Source organism: Chaetodon trifascialis, chromosome 11 (assembly GCF_039877785.1).
Source record: "Chaetodon trifascialis isolate fChaTrf1 chromosome 11, fChaTrf1.hap1, whole genome shotgun sequence".
Lineage (NCBI taxonomy): Eukaryota > Metazoa > Chordata > Actinopteri > Chaetodontiformes > Chaetodontidae > Chaetodon > Chaetodon trifascialis.
The window spans coordinates 17,968,597-17,995,082 of record NC_092066.1 but is presented as its reverse complement, the minus strand read 5'-3'; the positions used below and the strand labels follow the sequence as shown (position 1 = coordinate 17,995,082).

Sequence of the window (26,486 nt, the reverse complement as noted above, 5' to 3'; positions counted from 1 at the left end):
TTCTAGATCTGGTGAGTAAATGAGAATGTCATCCAAATACACATACACAAACCGGTCTAAAAAATCCCGGAGCACCTCATTTATCATAGTCTGGAATACAGCTGGGGCATTAGTGAGACCGAAAGGCATGACTAAGTACTCGTAGTGGCCGCTAGGAGTATTAAATCCTGTTTTCCATTCATCCCCCTCTCTGATCCTGATTAAATGATAGGCATTGCGTAAATCTAGCTTGGTAAATACCTTAGCCTGCTGCAGCTGGTCGAAAACAGACGTCATCAGGGGCAGGGGATAGCGATTTTTGACGGTGATGGCGTTTAGGGGGCTGTAGTCGATGCAGGGCCTGAGAGATCCGTCCTTTTTCCCCACAAAAAAGAATCCGGCCCCAGCTGCTGACGAGGAAGGACGAATAAGCCCCGCCCTCAATGATGACTCTATGTAATCTTTCATGGCTGCTTTCTCTGGCCCGGAGATGGAGTACAACCGGCCCTTGGGTATGGGGGAGCCAGGAATCAAGTCTATGGCGCAGTCGTAGGGCCGGTGTGGAGGAAGTGACAAGGCCTTGCTTTTGTTAAAAACCTCTCGGAGGTGGTGGTAGCAGGAAGGCACGGAGCTCAGGTCGGAGGTTTCAGAGTCTGTGGCAGAGGTGACAGAGAAGTGATTAATAGCAGTCATGTTATTCCCCTGGACCGGAACCGGTTTGCGGTGGTCCACACAATCCTCCCCCCATCCCATAATAGCCCCTGTTATCCAGTTCACGTGGGGGTTGTGTTGACATAACCAAGGGTAGCCTAAAACCAGAGACTGAGAGGGTGAAGTAACCAAGTAAAAGGTCAGGAGTTCCCAATGCCCCTGGATCTGCAGATCCAGTGGTTCCGTGGCGTGAGTGATCAAAAACAGTTTTTTTCCGTTGAGAGCCCTGGCTTTGATGGGGCTGGCCAGGGGGTTCGATCTTAACCCCAATGTCTCCGCCAGCCCCCAGTCAATTAAGCTCTCATCGGCCCCAGAGTCTATGAGTGCCTCAATGTTCATAGTGATGGCATGGTGCGTTACCTTAACAGGCGTCAGGCTGCGCGGAGCGCGGTCCGTGGCTGGGGGTTGACTCACCTCCTGGATCTTTTTGGCCGGACAGGTAGCGACGAGGTGATTAGATTTGCCGCAGTAAAAGCAGCTGCCTTCCTGCTGGCGTCGTCGTCGCTCCTCCGGTGTCAGCCGTGTCCTGCCAAGCTGCATGGGCTCCTCTTCCCTGGTGGGGAAGGAGGGAAAACGGTGCTCAGGCGGTGAATCACGGAGAACTTGCCCCCCCGGGGCAGGAAAACACGGAGCCCTCTCCGACCTCGAACCACTGCTCCGCGGATGCCGGAGCTCACGAACCCGGTTGTCAGTCCGGATGGCAAGCGAGATGAGTGAATCCAGGTCCGCAGGCAAATCCAGGGGCAACAGCAGCTCCTGGATATGAGTCGCCAGCCCCTTCAGGAAGACATCGTACAGGGCGGTGTTATTCCACCCACTCTCCGCCGCCAGGGTGCGAAAGCGAATAGCATAGTCGCACACCGAGTCCCGGCCCTGTGTCACTCTGCTCAACTCCCTGGCCTTTTCCCTGTCAGTCGACACAGGATCGAAAGTCATCATGAGAGCAGTTTTGAAGTCTGTAAAAGAGGAGCAAAGCGGAGAGTCTCGAGCCCACTCAGCGGCGGCCCAAGCTTTGGCTCTCCCTGTCAGGTAGGAAATCATGAATGCAATTTTAGACTTGTCTGTGATGAATGCGTGCGGGAGCTGTTCAAAATGTATGGAACAATCAATAAGGAAAGCCCTGCATTGTCCTGGTTCCCCCGAGTATCGCTCCGGGGAAGCCAACTTGATTCCCATCCCGGCCACGCCCTGGGACGCGGCCGCAGCAGGAGCTGGGGGTTCCGGCGCCGCTGATGGTGGGGCTGTCTGCCGCAGGTGGTCCGTCAGCTCCCTCACCTGGGCCGAAAGCTGGCCAAGCTGACCCACCATCGCCGTCTGGAACTCCTCCTGACGAGAGATGCGGGCTTCCTGAGCCTGTAACGTGGCCGCCCACCGGCCAGCCTCTGCTGAGTCCATACTGGCCGAAGTGTACTGTCAGGCCCGAACTCAAAACAGGACTCAGGAGCAGAGAATGACAGTGAGCAGACTTTTATTGAGTCAAGACAACCTCTATGCAGAGCAAACAAAGGGGCTATGAAACCTGATCTATGAAAATACTCAACAACTCTAGAGAAAACAAAAAAAACACTCCAAAGGAGGAAAATATCTCAATCACGGATCTATAAAAATTATCAAACTCAAAATCACTCACAGAGAGGAAAATCAAAAGGCTACAAAACTTTAAACTAAAGTCTCTCCGAATGGAGAAAGAGCTAACAAAGAAACAGAAAGAACAGGACAGAAACAAAAAACTCTCCTAAAAGATGGAGGCTAGACTCACTACAACTATGAACTATATGAACTGAAAATCACTCCAAAGGGAGGCAAACCAAGAAAGCAAATTACTCAAAAGACTATAAATGCTAAACTAAACTACAGAAGTTACAACAAAAAATCACTCTGACGAGGAAACAAGACTTACAAATACAGACTGTGGCTGTGAGCTATGATGCAGGCTTTGGTGATCGGACATAAGACGAAACACTTCGGCACAGGACAAAGGGAGACGCAGACTATTTAAACACATGAGGGTAATGGGGAACAGGTGGACACAATCAGGAATCAGGGATGACGAACAGGTGACACAAGAGGAAGGGCAAGTGATCTGAAACGAGAGGAGAGTTAGACTTTCAAAATAAAACAGGAAATGACAAGACAATAACCCAAGACAGGACGACCTCACCGCAGTGTGACAGGTTCAAAAGCAACTCATTAAGTTTACTACAGTTTATGCGTCACTACATTTATCAGGCTTGCAGCTTGTTAACCTATATGCAGCATGATGTAGCATACTTAAACCTCTTAGCTTAAGATGTGACAATTAAGAGGTAATATTAATGCAAAAGATCAAAGAATTCATTCTTAAAGGGCCTTAAGATTTTTAACATGTTTTAGCTCATACTTTTACTCCAAATTGCATGTTTCTTGCAAGTATAAAAATCAGCTTGCAGCGACCTGAAACTTGCTTGAAATACTGTAAGTATTCATCACTGTGAACACCATGCCTGCATCCAGTGTTTTATATTACAGCATTATGAGTCTGTAGTGATGCAGCTGTAAGTCCAGACAGAAAGCAAAACAATGCACTGTAATGGCAGATGGCAAAGTTTCTCTGCACTCATCTGTTTAACAGATGTTTCAGTATTAATCTCTACAGGTGGGTTTTATTCATGCTAGCAGCTCTGATGTCGGCAGTGTCAGTCTGTCTGTTGACTACTTGGTCCACTACAATAGTCAAGACTGAAATATCAGAACAGCTGCAGGATGATGCCATGAAATTTCATTCTCTTACAGAGGAAGTTTTGTTCCAGAGTCTGGGGGTCCTGATGGCTAAGATTCCATCACCTTTGCACCTCAGTGTGGCCTTTAAACAGTCAGAAAAGCAGCACCTGCTGCCCTGCAGGCAACATGGTTGAACTCAGTGCCAGACATTATATCTGCTTCAAAATTACACAATAAACGCTTCAAATTGAGATTTGCAGGTGACAGCTGAAAGAATTGAAACTTAATCTAATCTTTATTAGAGTAGTCTGGATCCATTTTTAGTGCAATTAAATAACCTTAACATCTACATTTTCAGCCTTGTCTGAGTAGAGGGAATTACAGTAAATTAGTCCACACAAGGCATGGAGAGCATGTGTGAAAGTTTTCAGGTTTTCTGCAGGGATGAACACTCCACTTTCAGTTTCAAGTTTTCATGAACTGCTAGAAACATGTCTGCCATCTCCAGATTTTAACAAAGTTGGACAACAAATGAGAGCTTGTCAATTGAAAATAAGGGACTTCATACATTCTGCATTACCTACGAGGGCCAAGAACTCTCATGAGGTTTTGTGATATTTAGTTGGATGCAATTGGGGTTCACTGCTGACTACCACAGCGCATTTTTTAAACTACCAGCAGACACTGCCAATAAAGGAAATGCAGAAACTTTGACGTACAGTAGTTTAAAGTGTCTGCTTAATTTAATTGCCTGTGTATAAATTGTCCATATTAAAGGAGAAAGGACATTGTGAAGCAATTCATAGGATCCAGTATGGTCCAGATATAATCAGGCAATACAATATTTTGAGAATCCAAGTGTTGTTTATTGATGGATGTGTTTTGTAAATTGTAAAACCAGATAATTAAGGTCAGTATTGTGACTGGCTGCTGGTTACTCTGGCTTTAAAACATGTTTGAATGTTTATTTGGAGATAATGAAGTTATCAGTTATTTAAAAAAAAAAAAACAGACCTTGAGCTGCTTCAATTTCCTCTTAAATAACCCTGATCACATGGTGACACATTGCTTACATCACTGATGCTGAACTGGGTCAGAAAGGAAAGGAAGTACACCTGAGATATTTATAGAAATACAGACCTGAGAAAACAAAGGATTGGTCATGTCTGATGTTTTAAAAACTCAAAAAGTCCAGAGGAATGACCAGATGACAGGTGAAAGATTTGGCTTTGTCACAACTTCCTGTCAGCATTGAATGTGGAAGTGAATAAAATAGTCTTGAACCTTATTACCACTCTAAGGGTATATAGTGTGGGACAAGGGGGGGCTTCAGTGACACAACATCCCTGAGGATCTCAGGCATTTACTCAGTGATCTTAACAAAGTGATCCACATCCTTTAACCTCTACAATAATTTTACACAGATATAGAAATGACATTATGATTTCTGTGTCTCAGCTTCAATCCTGTCAGAAATGGAAACACTGCAGTGGTATAACTGTCTGAGACACATACCACATATCCCCTGGTTTGGTTCCAATGAGGGGGTTTAGTTTCATGTCATCCCCCTGTCTGTTCCCCCCTGCATTTCCTGTGTGAAAGATCAAACAATGGCAAAAAGCTATAAAATGGAAACCACTCTGTCAATGAGGTCATGTTTTCGGTCTGGTTTGTTGCTTTATTTGTAGGTCAGGAGCTTTACAGAAAAAACAACTGCATGAAACTTTGAAGCGTGTAACGGGGGCCAAGGATGAACCCATTAAACATTTGAGTGGATGCCAATCACAGGAATTATTTTGAATGAATTATTGAATTATTAAATCATTATTAATTATGAATTATTTTTCATACTTACCATACATTTAAGAATCCAGCCGATGATAGTTAAGTTTGATCACAATCCACATTCCCTTGTACCAGTAATCCTGGGGGGTAGCTGCACATGTTGTTGCTCAAACTTCATTCAGAAAGCAGTTGTTATAGAACATTCGGGGAAAGTGATTTCATGGGGGAACCAACAACTTCGCCACGATTGGAACAAGGCTTTGGAAATGTGAATGCACGTATCATGTGATTAATTCAACTCTTAGTAACATCCATGTGATATCCAAACATATATATTGGTAGAACTTGCAGAATGCATATCATAGAGTGGTCTACTGGCCTTGGCAGAGGTCTGCACTTGCCAAGTTCCCTTTCAGTTAAAGTTATATAACAAGTCATTAGAAGAAAAACAAAGTTCAAAATGACCCAGAGCAAGAGTGAACTTGTGTTGTCGTGTTGATTGTGGCTATATTTCTGTCAGAAGCAAAACAAGATACAAAAACCAGAAAAACAAGCTCCTGAGAATTGCATGTTTGTTGTCCTTATATGACACCAAGTGGATGAGAGCACAGCCAAGCTGAAGGAATAAATTACGTTTTGAAACTCAGATGCTAAGACAATACTGGAGCAACAAACGTGGATATTAAAAATACCCGTTATCACCAATTTGTCATTTCCAGACAAGTTCAGTGACAGGAGCTGGGAGATTTATGAAACCAAAGAACACGCCAAGTAGAAGTTGATTGCACCATAATGTGAGAGCATCTTCAGAGTGAGCCAGTGTAACATGTGTTGAACACCTGTCACTGTACCCACAAGTGAAAATTACACAATACCTTTAAATGCTAAAACATGGTGTAACATTAGCAAAAGAGGAAAGAGTCTTGAGTCCGTTGTAAGTCAGGTCTGTTGTTGAGCACATAGCTAGCTAAAGTGAATCAAGTAAACTACTTTAAGGAATAGTTTCACATTTTGACAACTGCACTTATTCACTTTGATAATTTTAGTTACTTTACTGATCAAGATTTTTTCTATTTTGGGAAATATTCACTTTCTTGTTGAGAGTTAGATTAGAACAGATGCTGGCAGACAGATTTTGATATCTTTGAACAGAGTAAAGCTAACTGTTTCCAGTTTTTATGCTAAGCTATGCTAATCAGGTGTTGACTGTAGCTTTATAATTAGCATACAGCAAGAAAACAAACAAACAAACACGATGTCATGAGAGGAATAGTTGCTATTGTCAGGATGTCATTCTTACTGCAAAGATGCAATCATTCGGATTGTTTGATAGTCATGACATTGTTTTTCCACTACCTGATAAAAGCACTCCACAAACCTTAAGAGGGTTTATTTGCCTGTTTTAATTGATTTTCATTGTGTCAGTGCTGAAATTGCATCAGCATTTAGTTCATAAAAGGTTTCCAAAACTTTAATTTTGTGACATTGGCATTGACACTGGAACAGGGACAAAAGCATTTGCCTATCTGCTGCAGGATTTTCCACTGCCCCCATTTGCATCCCCAGACTTTGAACCAAACAATTAATGATGCAGGTCTAAGCACAGTACAGAAAGACAGCTACAGTGGCTGTCCGCGCAAATTTGCGTCATAGCCAGCTTCCTCTTTTTCTGTGGTTAGTTCAATGTGATGTTGTGACGCTACTCACCAATGATGTTTCAGACATATATGAGTTGCCGCTGAGCGGGTTCATCAAACAGACACAGTGGCATTTGCAGATCTCACAACTCTCTCACAGCATTGTTGTCATGCCAAGTCTAGTCACATCAACACCACAGGAGCTGCAGCACCTCAACATGGACACTGACAGCAAGAAGAGGGGGAAAGTCGGGTAAATATTTTATTTTAACGGATGTGCTGTCGCTACCTTTTGTGTAATTGCTGATCAACCTCTTACTATAAGAACATGTCAGTAAGCTTTGTTTGGTTGTGTTAACCAGGGGAGGAAACCTGAAGTCTCGACTTACGTTTTGTCAAGCCCATAATGCTGACGGGTAAGTAAAGTAAACCTCTTCACTTGAAACTAAACTTTCAAAGTTTTGACATATTTGTCGCATCTGAGTGACACCATACTCCTCTTTTGTAGGCTCTGTTTCGAAGAGATGTCCCAGTGGTCACACTCATTAGAGAGACTTCTATCATCCAAATGTGAGTTAATTAGTCCCATCGTCAAGTTTCTTATTCAGTATCGTCCCTCAACGTTGACTAACTGCTGCTCATTTTGCACATTTTTTTAGATGGCATGAAGATTTTCCAGGCATTCTTGAAGTCAGAGTTCAGTGACGAAAACATAGAGTTTTGGCTGGTATGTGAGGACTATAAGAAGATCAAGTCGTCCTTCAGGATGTCCTCCAAGGCCAAAAAGATCTTCAAACGCTATATTCAAGCTGAGGCTGCAAGAGAGGTATGCACAATGTCCTCTCCACCTGTTCTACTACTTTAGTATTTGTTGTCCTTATTATTTTTCCTTTGCTTCCAGATCAACATTGATCACAAGACCAGAGACTTGATCAGGCGGAACATCAAGGCACCCACCACAGTGTGCTTTGACGATGCCCAGAGGATCGTCTATGGCTTGATGGAGAGGGACTCTTACCCACGTTTCCTCAGGTCTGACATCTATCAGGCTCTCCTGGACTCTGCGTCAGTACCGGTAAAGATGTAAAGAAAACAGGTACCAGAGACATTGTGTCTTTAGACATTGGACTGTGAAGCTGAGCCAAATGCTGGACTACCTGAGAGAAGCTATGTTGCGTGTTTGCTCGTCCTGGGACCACTGGTGGCAATTCTTTAACGCCAAAAGCACCAAAAACTCTGTCATTTTCAACACATTCATGCTTTCCTTCTGAGATTGATAAGACATGCTTTGGGGTTGGCCATGGCCTCATAGGACTCTGTTGTTAAAAAAAAACAAACCTGAGGACCGTTTATTCAGAATCAGCTGATATAATGGAAAAAGACGGGTTGAGGCCAAATATGGTTGCAGTTTTACATGAATCAACAGTAGATGCTGTGATAACGGCTGTAAACCAGTGACTTCCCAGAGACGCCACGGTTATGTCATGAAAATGCTGGGGACTTTCTGTGAGAGACACCAGGAAGTGTATGTGGTGCAAACAACGCCTTCCACCCAACATGCCTGTGCATGGGCTGATATCTACATTTGCACGCCATCTTAAGTTTATTGTTATCTCACTAAAGCAGTAGAAAAGTAGATGGTGTCCAGATGAGTTTTTTTGCACAGCGCTATCCATTAAAATGTTTTACATTCTGACGTCAGTGCTGTCATACTGAAATAACTGATATGTTACAACGATAATAATCTTTTATAAGCTATATGTTGAAATGAGTTCCACAGTTTGAGGAAATGTTTTGAAACGTTCAAATTGAGATGGATTTGTACATATTTAATAAACATTGTATCACATTTGCACAGAAATCTAAAGTCTGTCTTTATCAGATAGACAGAGCCACAAACAAGGTCAAGTTCCCATTAACCTTTTGTTCCTCGAAGCAACTTAGTCACCAGATCATTTATTCATGTCTTCATTCATTCACATATGTATTCATAATTGCAATATTTACTTGCTGGTGGGTTTCATGAGTTCCTGCAGTACTTAACAGTGTACAGTGCTTCACATTTCTGAAACTCTGTGTCTTTGTTATGATTATAGATTCCACTGTACTTAAAAGAAGAGTTTTTTTTCCCCAACTATGTTCATTCCTCTTCTTGCTGAGAGTTAGATGAGAATATTAAACTTACCACTCTAATATCTGTACAGTCAGTATGAAGCTACAGCCAGTTAGCTTAGCGCAGAGACTGGAAACAGCTGGCTATGTACAAAGGTAACAAAATCTATCTGACAGCACCTTCATAGCTGACTGATTGAGACTTTAGATCTCATTTGTTTAGACCATACAAAATTAGAATGCCTTCGCACAGAGCCAGACTGGCTGCCTCGCCTTGTTTGTGCTAAATGAAGCTAAACAGTAGGCAATACCATCTTCAGTGCATTTGAGTGTGGTATCAATCTTTTCTATGTCTCAGCAAGAAAGTAAAGTAAAAATCTGTTTCCCAAGTCATTCCTTTTAACATTTAACATGCAGTCTCCCGCTTTTTCCCCTTAAAAAGGGTTGGAAAAATCTTATTTACATTGTCTGACACTATTTCATATTTTGCATCAGCTTGTCTCTGCTCCTCATTGACGTTTTTATGCATGTGCCATTCAGTCATATTGAAATATTTACGATGTCTTGTGCATCATTTTATGCACATTTCCCCTAAATTCAGCATTACATGTTTGGTATCTTTGGGAACTTTGAGGTTTTGAATAGCATTTAAATAGTTATGTGGGTTTAAACTGTGTCAGGCTGCACAGCATAAGGCTGATATGCAGAGCAGTGAGGTGTAAAGGGTTACAGCTAAGACCACAGTGAAGGCTATACTAATAAGATGCATAATGCTCCCACCCACACAGCATCTGTTCTCACATCAGCCTTCATGTGTCATTGCTGGCCTTTCATTCTTTTCAATGTGTTTCAAGCACTTTACACCATTCATTCAGCTTTTTAATTTACCGGTGTGCAGTGGATATCAAACTTCGCACTCATAACTTGTTCTTAATGAGACAGGCAGGATTAAAACTGAAACTACATTTATATCACAAAAAAAGCACCAAAAAGGAAGTTTGTCTCTGGGAATATATCAAGTATCACTAAGGTTACAGAAATAAGGGAGAAGTGTTAAAACCCAACAGCTCTACCACATCCTCTTTTAATCTCGCTCATGCATCCTTGTTTGCTCGAGCACACAGAGGCAGATTCACATACGTAAGTAATAATGATTCTGAAACTCTTGTGCTTTCAGAGAGCAATAGAAAAGAAATTATCAGTATAAAGGCACCATGGTAATTTCATGTATCTGCCAAAAGAGCTTTCAGCAGGATGAGAACATCCTTTTTATTTCTCTCACAGATCGTTTGCTGTTTTTTTGCTTTTTTAATTCAGATAGAGCTGAGGTGTTAAACTGATGTGGATGGACCATTGCCTGACTGATGGTCGTTTACTAATTTGCACTGCTCTGTTTATTGGTCACAAAATGGCCCAAATGAAAGATTAGTCATATCACATTGAGACACGAAAAAAAAAAAAAAGAGACAGGAAGTTCAAGTTGTCACACATGAATTACGGTAAAACATCACATCATCTTCATCATCATGTCATTAATTCATTTTTGAATGGTTTACTTGTCATGCCGTGAGTCATGAGACAAGTCACCCTTTCAGAACCACATGGGTTGTATACAGGAGGTCACTGTATGACTGTGTGATGTTGCTCGACCAGTTCAACAAAGGAGGCTCTGCTTCAGGTATATTTGGGGGGGGGGGGGGGGGGGGGGGGGATTTTCTCACAGAAAACAAACATGAGGTTAAAGTCTTTCCAACACTGGTATAACAAATTAGATCAGAATAAGATCACAGCACCATTTGAACTCATCAGTACTTTATTACAAAATCTATCAGAAAGAACAAACAAATGGACGGTTGGGTACACGGAGAGTTTGAATAAGCAGCAAAACAGCATGTGCAGAGAAACCAGACCATGACTCTACAGCCATGCCAGCAGCTCTGTGAGGCTGTATAACTGCTGAACTGTGCTTCATCACTGCAGTGCTTTGAGATAAAGGCTAACATCAGCATGCTAACATGAACACAATGGCAGTGCTAGCTGATGGTTAGCATGTTTATTATCTTGACCATCTTAGTTTACCATGTTATTTATTAACATTTGCTAATAGCGGTAAACACAATGTACAACTGCAGGTATTTGATCATAAACCAAGTACTGGACACATTTTGATCTGATGATGGCATCTGAGCACCATGAATGTCCATGAAATTTCACAACAATCCATTCAGTTGGCATATGGACCGACCATTAGTGCCATAGATTCATGCTTCTGGAGTGGATAGACATTTTCTTTTCAAATTAAAGGAAGGGTAAACTACACACATGACCCTTTAGCGTTAAATGTACCAGAGTTCAGTAGTTTAACCTCATCTGTGTTTTTTGATCCAGTGTCCACCCGACCTGCAGGTCTTCAGAGGAAGCTTTAGAGCACACAGGATACATCAACGATACATCCACCTGTTAACTACTGAACCAACACGCTGCCCTGATGGGAACAGCAGATGGAAAAATGTAAAACCTTGGTTTTGGCTGCGAGAGCTGTATTATGTAAAAACTAATATGTGATCAAAAGTATACCCCAACGGCTGCAATGCTCAGAGCCAATCATGCAAATCGCGGCTCTATATTTATATCTATGGTGCAATAGGGGTTATATAATGTCTTCATTTTGAATAACAGGTTTTACATGCAGCAGCAGCTTACTGAACTATCGTTGAGAGTCACACAGACTACAAAGGCTTAAAATGATGAGGGCGATGATCAAAGATGATGATGACCCATAATTCATACATCAACAAATGTTGCTAATTTGTTGTCCCCTGTGGCCTGAATGAGTGCGATTGCACTAGTTTTACATAGGTTATGGTGTAACACTTATGCGAAAGCAGACCTAGATATTCTGTTTGGCTTCTCTGCTCTGCCTGCATTTACACAACTTCCGAACCAGTGACCTTAATAATGAGTCATGCTCACCCCCCCCCCCCCACCAAGAAAAGGAAGATAATGGTCAACCACTGAAGGTTGGGTATAGACGTTGCTTTGCTTTAAGAGGTCACAAGACAAAAAAGTTGGAAACTGCAGTTGTAAATTTAAAAGTGAGTAGACTAGTTATCTTCACACAGTTGGTATATAGTCATACGTTACAACATGGTAGGCCTCAGCAGTCAGTCTATGAGTTGCTGATTGCATAGGACAAGAGATTTGACTATTTGCTCAAATTGCCATTGTTAGAATTAAACTCGATTATGACTGTTATAACTAAATGAGGGTCTACTGGATCCATGATTTCTCTGTTAATGGTGCAAGAACAAGATACTGTGTAAGAGCATAAGCATAGTCAGCACACACAGGGTTAGAAACAGTATTTTGCACCATAACTTCATTCAGTCAATAACTTTTTCTCACATTTAAACAGTACGGGTTATAAAAATACAGCTCAGTTTTCGATGTGTGTGCGGCTGCAAGATTTCCCTCTCGCGGCCACTTCCTGTTCAACACAGCCCACTGTAGTCCTGCAAACCACATGCTAATTCATGTGCATCCAGACCTCGTTTCAGTAGCACATTCAAGTTCAGTCTCGTCCAGACTGGTTTTTGTGCTTGGTGGTAGTATCTCGCTTACAGTGACGTTCTATTCAACAGTTCATGTTCGCATTCCACTCACTGCAAAGCATACATTGGTTCAATGATAGTGTTTTATTTTTAACTCTGAGTCTCAATCAAAAGAACTGTCTTCCCACACGCATATTTTAGTTGTAATGTCCTAACAGAGAGAGATAGGAAAAAGGAAGTAATTATCATTTTCAGGCTCTTACACAGTTTTCTGAGCTTGTGACCAAAACATCTTAAGCCCTGCTTGTGGCGTGGCTGTAGGGATAGAAATTCTGGTTTGTGGGATGGTGGTTGCTATTATGAAATGATTTACTGTGAAATTTTGTACAGGCACTCATTGTTCCCAGACAACATATCATGATAACTTTGTTGGTCCCCTGACTTTGTATCTATCTATCTACCAGCATGCTGGTCCACTGTGTCAGTGTCACATAAAGCTTGCTGAGAAACACGTCAGATGAAGGTCTCAGTTTGATTACGTTCAGGCACCAAAACTACTTGATTATGTTCATGAAGATCATGGTTACACTCAAAACAACGACTTCACTTCAGAACCTGGTCCCCTGTGGGCCTTCGCTCATGTCATTACTCACTGCTCACTCTATTGGATTATTATTGACATGAGACTGGGCTGTCAAGCGGCACCACCAGATTGACATTACATATCATGTTTTTGAGTGAAATGTCTCAACAACTGTTGGAGGGATTGCAATGAAATCTATTTTGGACATTCATTTTCTCTAGCGCCATCATCAGGTCAGAATTTGAATTTGTCCGAGACTATGGTTTATGACCAAATACCCTCAAAACAAATGACTTTGCCTTGAGTACTAACTCGAAAATATTATCATGCAAACATGCTAAACTAAGATGGCGAACATGGCAAACATTAGCATCTTAGAACCAGCATGTTAGAGTTGTAATTTTGCACATCACAGCATGCTAATGTTAGCGTTTAGCTCAAAGCAGCACATTGCTAAAATAGAGTCTCAGCTGCTAGTCAGTGGCACCGTCAAGGGGTGACCAGTGTGGCCACGGCCCCCTGATACATTTGCTGGCCCCCGCTGGCTCCTCCTTGCATGACTGTTGTGAAAGCCAAAACATTACAACTGTCCAGGTATTAGTCTATGCCATTCCTTGACTCTCACACCGACATACATTTTACTAGTCTGTACACTGTAACAGCATAATGGAATTCCTGAAATTCACTTATGGCTTTTGGCTTTGGTATGCCACCCCCAACCCTCTTTGCCCACCTCTATGAAATGTTCCTGGGGTGCCACTGTTGCTAGCTGGAGGCTCGTAGTCTTGTTAAACTCTTTATTCAATATATAGTATTCATTCACTAATTATTTCCCAAAGGAATCAAAGAAATCAAATAAGACATATCATATCTAATGCATGAGATAAATTACTGCATACTTGAATGATGAGCGAAAAGAAACAATGAAGTTTGATTTAGCACCCAACACTCTGCACATTTGCACCCAGTACTTGATGTCTCCTCTTTTTTCTCCATAGATATTCCCTGTGAAATCTTAATTATCAGATCTCAGTTGGCATCTCCATTTCTTAGTGTATAATGTCTGTTTTTCTGCTCCTATTCCATCTAAATTCAAATGAGTGAACTGAATTCCCATTCCTACAAGTTCTCGTCTCCGTTTTGTAAACTTGTGGTGCAGTTGGTCTCAGCCAGTATTTGGTTATTTGCTGAAGTGCTGCTGCCCTTAAAATTCTAAAGGGTAAATTATCAGAGTGCTGAGAAAGTAACCGAAATGTTTTACTTAGGAGTAATTGCTCTGGCCCCAAAGAGAGCATTGAAATATAATATTCATATTTAGCTAAATTGGTCCTCTGTTAGTAGCTAAATCTAAGCCAAAGGTTTGCTCTATTTCAAGCAATATGAGTAAACAGAGTGTTTTAAGATGCCCCAGTTATACTAGATCTAAATATACTGTACCTGTACTTTCAGTGGTTTGCGTTTAGCCTTTAAACCACTGAGCTGTAACAGATATCAATTTAAATTTAGCCCAGTTTTCTTCTGCTGGTATTGAATTGTACCTTCCAGAGATAAAATTTCACTGTATCACAACTTATGATGTTCCACTGGCAATAACATCACTTTCAAAAACACAGTTTTAAATTATTTTTTATGATCCTAGCAGATTAATATTGATTCTACATAGAGGTATTTTTGTAGCAAAATTGACAAGATCTTTGAGGAAAACCCCTTTAAAGTGTTATTTCATGAAATTAACAGTATTGTAAAGAAGGTAAAATGAAAAAATGGCAAAATATGGAGAACCAAGAGTGATAGTGGAGGGGAGGTAATCCAGAAACTGTGAAAGAAAAACAGACAGATTGAGCAACAGAAAGAAACTTGTGACTTCTTGACCTGCTACTAAGAATAGCACAGACTTGAATGGTGAGCTAAAGAATGTCAAGACTGAATGACTTCCAAAAGCCTACATAATGCATTTAACTGTGGAGAATGTGATGGGGTTGTGGTACATTAGGTAAGAGCACAGGGTTTGACGCACTTTGAGTATTCATGTGGCTCCTTCTAATTATGTAACAATCAGGCTGCATGTCAACAGAGGTCAAAGATAGCAAGACACAAGGGGGGAAAAGTGCTGAGAACTGTAGCTCAGGGAGAAATGTGGTGTCTGACATCACAAACGGATTCCACTCTGGAAGGAAGCCTCATCAGTAAGAGGAGACAGTAAGGACCCAGAGGTGATGCTGTGAGGTTGGAATTTAAGGGAACTTCTTCGGAGGATTGATCATGCGTACTGAGAGACACTGTCAAATAAGGATTCACAGAAGAGGTTTAGTGTAATTCAACTTCAAAAATGAATGAGCTCTGTAAGACGTCGCTGGAACTGGACACACAGAGAATGTAAGTACAGTATGTCTCATTTGCAATGCAATGAGATTTATTTTGACTGGGTTTTTTTTAAGGTTTTATGCACCTGGGACAGTGAGCCTTTCTTAAAATTCCTACTGTTGTCGTCTCTTGTAGACATAAAGCATGGAAGTCCAGAATACATAACTTCATCCACAGTCCATTACCATGGAGGAAAATGAATAGGTATTTTTTCTTTTTTAATTATGCTGCATATTAATATTGTGCTGTCTAATATTTTCATTAAAATGTGAACAAATCCAAAAACCTAACTTTTCCTCCATCTGCAGACAGGAAACAAATGAAACGAGCCTAGTGGGAGAATCTCTTGGGACGCTCCTTTCACAGAAACGTAATTTCATCTGTTTTCAAGAAATAGAAAACTCTGATTCCAAAAAAGTAAAATGGACTGTGATAACTTGATAACCCCACATACAAACAGTACAAAGACAGTATTTGAATGTTTGACCTCATCAGCTTTCTTGTTTGTTTGTTTGTTTGTTTGTTTTTTAAATATATTCTTATTCTGAATTTGATGCAGCAACACCTTTCAAACAGGATCAGCTAAAGACTGGGAAAGCTGTGAAATGCTCTAAAAACACCTGTTTGGAACATTCCACAGGTAAACAGATTGATTGGTAACAGGTGATAGTATCATGATTGGGTTTGAAAGGAGCATCCTAGAAAGGCTCAGTTGCTCACAAATGAGGATGGAGAGAGGTTCACCACTTTGTGAACACATGATTGGATAAAGAAAGTTACTACATGAGCTCAGGAACACTTTGTAAGACTGTTCTCAGTAAAAACAGTTTGATTGCAAATGATTGTATTTTGTTTTTATTTATGTTTTAGACTGTCCCAACTTTTTTGGAATCAAGGTTGTACTTGTACTATCATGGTTGGTTACTGCTTTCTTCATAATGAACTTATGTTCCCTTGTGTAAAAGGTGGACAAACAGCTTTTCGAGACTTTCTGAAATCAGAGTTCTGTGAGGAAAATCTGGACTTCTGGCTCGCCTGTCAAGACTTTCAAACCTTTGACAGTCCAGAGGAGCTGCAACGGAGAGCAGCAAGTATTTATGAGGAGTTCATCAGTGTTGACTCTCCTACACAGGTATGACTCTATTAGACGACTGAATAAAAAAGGGGAGAACTTTTAAGCAGCAAAGTGTATTCAAACCCAAATTTAAGACTAACATAAGAAAAGATTTGTTGAAAAAGTTTGCACATGGCCATTCAGTGTGTGTGTGTGTGTGTGTGTGTGTGTGTGTGTGTGTGTGTGTGTGTGTGTGTGTGTGTGTGTGTGTGTGTGTGTGTGTGTGCACGGACCTGTATTATTTGCTATACATCAACCACAGCAGCCAACGTTTTAAATAGTGACCTTCCAACTGTGGTAATGATGCAGGTGGCTACACATGCTGTGCCATGCTATAAATGTCTAAATTGGAACAGCATGCTCTGTTATTTCAGTTGTGTAATTGCTTAGCATGTCTTGGCAGGTAAACCTAGATTTCTACACAAAAGAGATCATCAGCCAGACTCTCCAGCAACCGAGTCCATCATGTTTTGTTGTGGCACAGAGGAAAATCTACAGCCTGATGGAGAACGACTCCTTCCCACGCTTCATTCAATCTGAGCAGTACAAAGTCCTATTTGATGCTGCTTCTAAGCCGAGAGGCATTGGGAAGCACAGAAAAGCCTTGAAGATAAGGAGCGCCGGAGTTCTAATACAGCATAATTCAAAACCAATCAGTGTATAAAGTGAGCTCTATCGTTGCACGAGGGCTGACATCATGCATGTTAATGCTGTAAAGTGCTGCACAGGCACAGGCTCAGGAGCTGCTGTTGACACACTCTGTGAGGGCACTTCCTCTCCCCTCAAAATGTCACTGCAACAACATAACCTCTGACAGCACTGAGAGCTGTGCCAGTGTAATGGACATAACATGCAGCAAGCGGTGCACTATTAAGTGTTTTGTGTTTGCAAGTGAACAATATTTATAAAAGAAATGACTTGATATGTATACATCATGAAACATAGCATTTTGTGATTAATTGTTCAACTGTTGCAAGAACTGAACATGACTGTAAACACGCATCCTGTGTACAGCTGATGTGCTACTGCCACCCAGTGGTGATCAGAAGACTGACAACCAAAATTAAGGCAGCAAGCTGCAGAAACAGTTGTGCAATAAAGAGAAAAAACACTGTAACAATGTTATGATATTTTTCATTACCTGAGTTATTTTATCTTTGTGTGCCAGATGATTATTTATGAGCTCCCGAATTGTTCTTCAGTTGTTGTCAGACACTGGCATTCACCAGAAAAAAAAACAAGATTTAGCCAGCAGCAATACTGCATGAGTAGGTTTCAACTCAACTTGACCCTGCTGCATATCATATATCCTCACCAATTCCCACATATAAACAAGTTATTATTTCAAAGAGGGGTTTCTGTTTTCCAGTCTGTTTGAAATGACAGGAGGTCCAGTAAATCTGTTTCTTATTTGTCTGATTCTTAACAAAAAAGAATTTCAGTCATCTAAATTCAGTCTTCAAATAAAAAGCAATGTCTTGTGGTGAACAGAATAAGAACACAGTCAAACTGATGACTCTTTGCTTTGCTTTTCTCATGTCCACACATGCTGATTTTTAAGTAAAATTACTTATTTTTTGGCGCAGTCGTGTGTAGAAGCTGAGACACCTCTCATTTGCAGATATCCAAAATTACAGACACTTTGACTAGTCGTGGTAGGAAAGGCACAGGTGGCTCTAACGATTAATGATGGCTCTGTTCTATTTGAGAAGCCGTGACAGAGCGGGCCAGTATGCACAATACCATGCAGGATGAAGTCACAGGATGAAGAACACAGGCATCAGCTTCAGTTTCAGCAAAACTACCACCACACTTTAAAATGGAAATGACATTAACAGGATGGCTGCTGAAGCCATAAGTACATCATGGTGTCAGAGACCAAACAGGCCTCATACTAAGCAGCGTGTCAACGCTCGACATCATTGTCTTCCTCTCTGTGCCTCCTTCCATGTTCTGCAGCCTACCTGTGGTATTTCTAATTTGATTATGGAAATTAAAAATAACACAACAACAACAACTGGCAGGGGAAAGGGAAGGAAACAATATGATGGAGAATGTAGGAGTGCAGGAGAGGCATACAAACAGTGGAGTAGAAGGAAGTAGAAAAGAAAGGATATATTTGGGCCAAATGTTTCAAATATGTAACTCTGACTGCTTGTTATTTCTAAGTAATTGTACTTTTCTTATTTCTATCCAATTCATGCTACTTTATACTTCTATTTCAAGACATTTTAGAGGGAAATATTTCTATTGACTTGACTCCATTTATTCAACTGCTATAGTATAGTATAGTATAGTATAGTATAGTATAGTATAGTATAGTATAGTATAGTATAAAGTTGGAAGTTGCCCTGCAACAAAACATGAGAACCCCTGAAAAATGTGTCGTCTTGCATGTGATAACAACTTTGTGTAAAATATTATTTTTGTGTCTAAAATTAAAAAAAAAAAAAAAAAATCATCTTTTTGGGGGAATTTGAAGGCTTTAAAATTTACCACTGGTGACATTTTGCACTTGTAAGGTAAGACTTAAGTATGTTCACACACTGATATTGTTATATCTAAGTAAAGAATCTGAGGACTGAGTGCAGTAATGGATGAATGAATGAATGAATGAATGAATGATTCACTGACAGGTTGTTGTTTTTTTACTACTTTGCATGGACTCAGGTTATGAGTGAACTGAGTGGTCCAAAGGAAAATCACAGCCTTATGAGACGCTATTGTAAGACAAACGTAAAGAGAAATCAAGTAAAACCTGCAGAGGAAGGAAGAAGTGTGCGTGTTTAAGCGTGTGTGTGTGTGTGTGTGTGTGTGTGTGTGTGAGAGAGAGAGAGAGAGAGAGAGAGAGAGAGAGAGAGAGATGGTACTCTGCATCCCAGCATCAATCGCAACCCGACCCCTGGTTATCTCACTGACAGTCGGTCAGAGGGGAGGCCTACAAGCAGAACAGGGTTTGCTGTTAGTATTAGTTAGTATTCCAACATTAAAGGACAAAAGAAGAAGTACAGATCACCTTTTGGTATTTGCTGTGGAGATGTTGGCAATATTAAAAGCACTGCAACAAATAGAAGACCTCTGGATTAAGAATGCCATTGCTTGTACAGACTAATTTTCTGCTTTAATGTCATTGAACTCATATTCATCACAAAGTAGACAGGACATTATTAATGAATTCTCTGAAATGTTGTGCTGATTTAAGAGTTTAAATCTAGTTATAACCTTTATGTGGGTACCAGTTCACAGAGGGGCAAAGGGGAACAAAATAGCAGATTCACTAGCAAAACAGGCCCTTAATCAGGAGGAAAGTATTGATATATCTCTCAGTATCTCAGTATCTAAAAGTGAAGCAAAAGCATTAATTAAAAAGCACATTATCAAAGAGCGGCAGCATAGCTGGGACACAGGATGCACAGGGCGACACCTTTATTCATTACAGCAAGATGTGGGTACAATGAGGACAGACAAAAGACAACACACAGGGATGAACAAAACTCTTCATCTAATAAATAAATGCCCCACAGGACTGTGTGAGCAGTGTCAAGTAGAGGAATCAGTGGAGCATGTCACTCCTCATTGTCAGAAATATTCAAGACAACAAGAAACTTTGGAGAGGGAAATCAGGAAACTGGGAGTTGAACAGATCACCTTAAAAGACATTTTTACCACAGGTATAGGTAGTTTATTCAATTATTTCACTGAAACAGAGCTGATTCAAGGAATCTAGTGGAGTTTTTTGATTGGTTTACGACACGGGGTATTCTCTGGTCAACACTCCAACATAGTAGGTGGCGGTAATGCACCTTAACGCTGGCTGCCTCTCGCCATAAAACAGAGCGAGCGAACGAATGAAGAGGGGAGGCCTCTTTCCCTTCAGCTAACGCGACATCAAAAACTTGAGCACTGTGGACACACACTGTGGTACGTTCATGTATTTTTATCTGTCATGTAGTTTCTGACTGATATGTTTTGATTAGTAAACTCCATGTTTGTCCTGAAGCCAGCTCAATTTAGTTGAGGTTAGCGTAGCTCGGTAGCCCGCTGCCCATCCCAGGCGAGCTGCACCAAGCCGCCGAGCCAGCCTTCCGGTGTCCGGCTAGGGAAAAGCTCAGATGTGGGACTTTGTGGTTTGTGGTCAGAGGAGACCGGATGGCGAACACTCCTAAAGAGCTGCAGCGCCAGCAGTAGGTTGGGTCGTTTTGGCTACATGACTATCTAGATACCTGTTTACCATGAATATAACATGTTAGCTAAGCCAGTTGGCTAACGTTAACTAACTTTGCATTGCACAGATTTCTCTCCTTTGCTAGCGTAAGTTAGACCTGAACTGGTAACGTTAACTCACTTATCGATGACTAGCTGGTTTGCAGTGAGTGTTTTCATCCTCCGGTAATATCTCAGTGTGGCTTGTATCAGTCTCATGTGTATCATCATGTCCAGTAATCGGCTTTAAGTTATTTCTGTCGGTGCATCGAGGCAAAGAGAAAGTACTGTTGCTAGCGAAGTGAACGTTATCTTCCGTTCATGGAGGCTCTCTGGATGGTCCTTGATCTCATCAGCAATTTACTGGAGCTCAGACGCGTTTGGGCTTTTGCGAAGCTGCATGTTTAGCTGTGTCCATGCTGCTCGGTCCTGTCCCACAGCAGCACCATGAATGGGAAATTCACCTTGGCATAATTCCTTTAAATCTGAGCGCTAATTCCTACATTTAAGCCCGTCGATTGTTTTGATCAGCTCTGTGTGGCAAAGTTAAAATCAGTCTTTCAGTAAGTTTCAGCCAATGACTAGTGAATATAAAAGTTTGTAAAAGTCCTTTCACCGCTCTCTGTTTTTCAGGCCTTTTCGAGTGTAACAATGGAGCCATCGGAAAGTACCACCATATCTTCATCCAGCAACCACGCCCTGAACTCAACAGGTGGTGGCTGTCCCTGGGAGGTCAACGACAGGGTCAGACTGTGCCGCTTCCTCTGCTACGGCTCGGAGGGAGATCTGTACACTGCCAGAGAGGAGGGTCATGTCAGCGTGCAGAGCGCTGGAGCCCTGCTCTGCCTGCTGCAGGACGGCCGAGGCGCTGAGGTGGTGGAGGAGATAAAAAGGTTCGCTCAGGATGGGCGTGCTGTCAGACCGGGCCCCTCCTTTTTTGCCTTGGCTTTGTGCTCCCAGCACTCAGAGCTGAAGACCAGACAGGCGGCGTTCAAAGCCCTGAGGGAAGTTTGTCGGGACCCTGCCCACCTGTTTTCTTTCATCCAGAACAAGAAGGAATTGAAAGAGGGTATGAAGTGCGGGATGTGGGGACGGGCCCTGAGGAAAGCGGTGTCTGACTGGTACAATGAGCAAGATGCTGTGAGTCTGGCTGCAGCTCTGACCAAATGTAAACAGAGAGAGGGGTGGTCACACCAGGATCTGCTCAGGCTCTCTCACACCAAACCAGCTAATGATGGTGAGTTTACACAGACCCTCATTATACGCAGCTGTGCACAAAAATATCATCCACCTCACAGTAAAGTGTCCCTGCCTCGCATTGAATAACCCGTGAAAGTCATAAGACTAGAGGGGGGCCTGAGCGTTAATTAAAGTCAGTGGTTGTTTCAAGGTTATCTGATGTTTGATGATGATTATTTATGTTTTACACAAGGTCCCAACTTTTTTTGGATTCAGGGTTGTACAAGCTTACAAGTTAAATGAATGAAAAAACAAATTGCTTCTTTACCAGCTTCTTATTTACTGTGTTACTATACTGTGGGATGTATCTGTTATATCTGCATTTGTAAACCTCTAGTCTAACAGTCTCTAAGATGTACAGTATGTTTCAATCCTGTGTCCTGATGTAGACAAAAAACTAAACTAAAACGGTCATGCTTTTGTTTTTTCAGCTATCGCCTTGATCAGTAAATATGTAACAAAAGGTTGGAAAGACGTCCAGGTCGCGTACGCGGACAAAGAGAACTCAGAAGAGGTTGTCAGAGTGCTTTCGTATCTCGAAGTGGTGGAGAGGGTCAGGCACAGCTGTGATGAAACGGAGGTCATCAATTTAATAGAGGAACACAAACTGGAGAGGGAACACCTGCTGACAGACCACCTGAAGTCCAAACAGGTGAGTGCTTTTAAATCATCACTGTTCATCACTGGAGAATTATTTGCAGAGTTTTGTCATTTGCCAATTCTGGTTCCACTTCCATGTTCATTTCCCTGCAGACAAAGAAAGAAACACTGAATACTACTGGGGCCACGTCTTTGGATGGGCTGCCAAATAAGTCCAACTGTAGTACTTTACCTGAATCTGAGTAAGGGGATATGTTTTTTATTATCTTTTCTTTCATTCCTGAGGTATGGAGAGCTTTGTTGAAGGACATGCCTCTCCAATCAGTGCTAAAGATCTTGGGTAAGATGACCTCAAACAAAATTCTCGAACCGGGAAGTTCAGAAACACAAGCTGTATGCGACAGAATCCAGAGCGAGACGTCGCTAAAGAAGGTAGGAGCCACCGCTCTGGCTGATTCATTTACAGTTATGCTTTTAATTAAACTGGAGTCAATATTGAAAAGTAATGTCTGTCTTGAAATCACCAGGCAAAGATCCACCCTTTCAGCTTACTCTTGTCGTCTGAAAACTACAAAAGAGGCCAAGGCTATCAGGGAAAGACAAAGTGGGACCCAGACAGCAGCATCCTCCAAGCAATGGACTCTGCCTTTTACAAGAGTTTCACGGTAAGTTATTTTCATTTTCTCTGCTTCTCACAGTTAAATCAAAGAAGACAGCAGCCAGGAGCATGAGCGACCGCTTAACGTCTTGTGCTGTTACGATTCTATCCTCAGAATGTGGAGCCTGTGGGTAAACGCTTCGTAGTGGCTGTAGACGTGAGCACATCGCTGAGCAGCATTGTCCCGGGGACGTCAGTCAGCACTGCTGTCGCTGCTGCAGCTATTACAATGGTAAGATAATACTAGAGCTGGATAGCCACGTGTGTGTGTGGGTAATTGTTGCTCCGGTTGGAACAGCTGCATCCATAAGCAGGGCTTGTGCCTCCCCACCTCCTGGGTCAGGGAATGAGTCTGTTGATACATACTGTAGATTCCTGTGACATTCCTTCCGCATTGCAATCATCTTCGTCCTCATGCCCTCCAGGACAAATCAGCTGAGAGCCGTGCCTCACAATGGTGATTCTCAGGTTTATTGAGAGGATTGTAATACTTGTAGTGTGAGTAGTTGTTTTGTTTTGCAGCATGCATGTGCGAGCGATGGATTTCTGTAATGGTGATGTCATGCTTTTCTTTTGAACTGGCACAGATTTTTGCAAGAACGGAGGCGGACACAGATGTGCTGGCCTACTCTGAAGGAGCTTTGGTCCCATGCTCTGTGTCTGCTGATATGACTCTCGCACAAGCAACAGTTGAACTGGTTAAGGTAAGACATGTCACAGCGTTAAAGGGTTAGGGTTAGAAGAAGAAGAAGAAATGAATCGCAGTTATTGACCAGTGTCCTGTACAGCCATCTGAGACAACACTTTAGTGAACATATCTTGCTCTTGATCCCTGTTTCTGACCTTTCCACGACACTATGTTGCAGACCCCAGGTGGGAGCACAGACTGCACCCTTCCCATCACGTGGGCCACAGAAAATGGGAAAGCAGTAGATGTGTTCATCATTCTGACCAACAACCCGCTGTGGACGTTTGCCGCCAGCCCAGTGGAGTCGCTAAAGAAGCACAGACAAGTATGTTCATTTTTTCATGTCTGCTTAGGGAGGGGGTTCATTAAATAATGTCCCTCTTTGTTAAAAAATGTTTTAGAGACTTAGTGAAGCAAATGGATGTGTTTCTTTTTCATATTTATATTAAAGCTGATCCCAGCGCTCTCAGTTTCAAGACTGGCATTTGGCCAATGCTGCACAGTCTGTCATAAATGATGCCAAGATCAGCATACAGACACATGCTTTTTGCAAAGCAATCAACCAACATAACAAAAATATTTTTTTATGTGTGTATTTTCCTCTCAGAAATCAGGAGCCAATTCCAAGTTGGTGATGTGTGGGTTGACTTCCATCGGACACGCCATCGCAGACTCAGAAGACCGGGGATTGCTGAGCGTCTGTGGCTTTGACCTCGGAGCTTTGACCGTCATTCGCAACCTCGCCCAGGATCTGATCTGATAAAGTATTGGGACTGTCTCAGAATCATGTGGTTAGAGTTCAAAAAGAGGGCACAAAGTGGACCAACGTTGCTCACGAAGCATGTAGAGTGCCCTGAAACAGCACTAATCCAAAAGATGTTGACATATACAATTCCAGTTTCTCTTTTTGTATTGTGTCACTTACAAGTCAGTTGACAAAGTGTCCAGCGGGCTGGACAACACTCTGGAAATGTTATGTGCATTTTTTTTTTCTGAAATGTGAAAAGAAAGTGACATAAAGACATGATCTGACACTGCGTATCATGTGGTCAGGAGTTTAAGGGCAGACTGTGCTCTGTGTGACGAGCTGTTTAGTGCTTTGATGGTTCTTGGTAAGACACTAACCCATTTAACAATAAATTCCACTCATTTATAGCAAGATGTTGGCAAGTTAAATAAGAGGAACAGTGTGAGTCAGAATGTTTGAGGCTTGGTGCAACTGTAGGTTTTTTTTGACAGGGGTTTACTTTAGTTTCTAGTTTGTATCCACGATGTGATCTTAGAAGATTTGAAGTGATGCTAGAGGCAGTTGTCCCTCTGTGTTATGTAGCATTTTTCTAAAGTATTAAGACATAAACATAGTATAAACAGATGTACTGTAAGAGAGGGGAACTGAAAGAAAGCACCAAAAGTGGAAAAACTGCAATGTTGTCTGTTGACTTTTCAAATTCTTTGTTCAGAAAATATTTTTTGATAGTAATATTAATGTCTAGAACTCCATCTCTTACCTTTAGTCTAGCTACAATTTTTATCTTAACATGTTTCCCCTCCTAGACAATTTTGTTTTAAAGCTCAGTTGTCGGTTCTGCTCTTATTGAATTTATTCCTTAAGAGGAAAATACCCTTGGTGCTCTTAAATGTGATGATACATTTTTGGGGGAATATTTGGGATTTTCCTTTGTGAAACAGCAATGCCAATGTTTTGGACTGTAAGTCAGATTACTCTAAGTGAAGAAATGGACTTCTCATATTTTATTCTGAATTCTATGCATTACAATTTGGATTTTACAGTATTATTCTGGCCAGGAAGGACAATTCATAGCTCTTCATCAACTGTTTACCGAGACTGAACCTGCGAGCGCAGTGACGTTTCTGTATTTTTGATGTAAGAATGTTACAAACTAACAGATAATTCGCAGAATAAAATGAATTGAATGTACTTTTCTAAAACATGTAACAGTAGAGATTTAAAATGTGCTGCTTTATATTTGTTCAAACACAGAATAGGTGCTCACTCCTCACAGTGTTTTGGCATCAGGGACCAATTCATTTTGGCCAAGTGGGAAGGCTGTTTTAGTCAACAGCACTTGCTGTCATTACCGACAGCATTCACTCAACCTGTCGCTCATCCATTCTCTCTGTATGAAGGAACGCACTTTTCTGACCATGTTATGATGAAGGATTTTTGTCCACACTTGGCAATATTGTCAATTTCAATGGGAAGACAAGGTCAAAATGCTGTAAGCTAAAATATTTGTAGAAAACAATCATTGATATGTTTGTAGTTCAGAGTCTGACATGAGAGATAGTTCTGATGAGGTATGGTAGTTCGCAAGTGTTTTACCACCGTGATTAACTTCTTTTCCATCATCATCTGTTGTATCCATTTTGCTTAATATGCAAGTACTTGACTGTAGTGGCAAAGAAAACCCCTAATAAACACTGCTGCTCTTCCAATATTATTGTATTTTTGGCTTTTTATATTGCAAATAACAGACCTCCTCGAAGTTAACGTCTTATGGATATATTACTGACTGTGTGTGCATCCTGTGGAAGTGTCCT

At 41.5% G+C, this 26,486-nt stretch overlaps 3 protein-coding genes across 4 annotated transcripts; all 3 read left to right on the top strand.

Annotated features, from left to right (window-relative positions):
• The first annotated feature begins 6,934 nt into the window (after positions 1-6,934).
• Positions 6,935-8,666, top strand: LOC139338756 (regulator of G-protein signaling 21-like). The gene is made up of 5 exons (XM_070974014.1): positions 6,935-7,065; positions 7,175-7,228; positions 7,321-7,382; positions 7,472-7,638; positions 7,714-8,666. The coding sequence occupies exons 1-5, from the start codon at positions 6,983-6,985 to the stop codon at positions 7,897-7,899; spliced, it is 552 nt and encodes a 183-aa protein (XP_070830115.1). The 5' UTR covers positions 6,935-6,982; the 3' UTR covers positions 7,900-8,666.
• A 6,521-nt stretch (positions 8,667-15,187) lies between these two features.
• On the top strand, positions 15,188-17,715 carry LOC139339061 (regulator of G-protein signaling 21-like). Of its 2 annotated transcripts, none has more exons than XM_070974498.1 (6): positions 15,188-15,271; positions 15,359-15,434; positions 15,558-15,626; positions 15,731-15,792; positions 16,388-16,554; positions 16,940-17,715. In XM_070974498.1, exons 2-6 carry the CDS (start codon positions 15,388-15,390, stop codon positions 17,198-17,200), a joined length of 606 nt encoding a protein of 201 aa, XP_070830599.1. In that variant the 5' UTR covers positions 15,188-15,271; positions 15,359-15,387; the 3' UTR covers positions 17,201-17,715. The 2 variants fall into 2 exon arrangements, with proteins under 2 accessions (XP_070830599.1, XP_070830600.1); XM_070974499.1 differs by having other exon boundaries at positions 15,188-15,284.
• Positions 17,716-20,359: 2,644 nt separating this feature from the next.
• Positions 20,360-26,380, top strand: ro60 (Ro60, Y RNA binding protein). Its single transcript, XM_070974891.1, has 9 exons — positions 20,360-20,457; positions 21,373-21,976; positions 22,410-22,630; positions 22,864-23,010; positions 23,106-23,243; positions 23,352-23,468; positions 23,824-23,940; positions 24,103-24,249; positions 24,532-26,380. The coding sequence occupies exons 2-9, from the start codon at positions 21,391-21,393 to the stop codon at positions 24,682-24,684; spliced, it is 1,626 nt and encodes a 541-aa protein (XP_070830992.1). The 5' UTR covers positions 20,360-20,457; positions 21,373-21,390; the 3' UTR covers positions 24,685-26,380.
• The last annotated feature ends 106 nt before the right edge of the window (positions 26,381-26,486 follow it).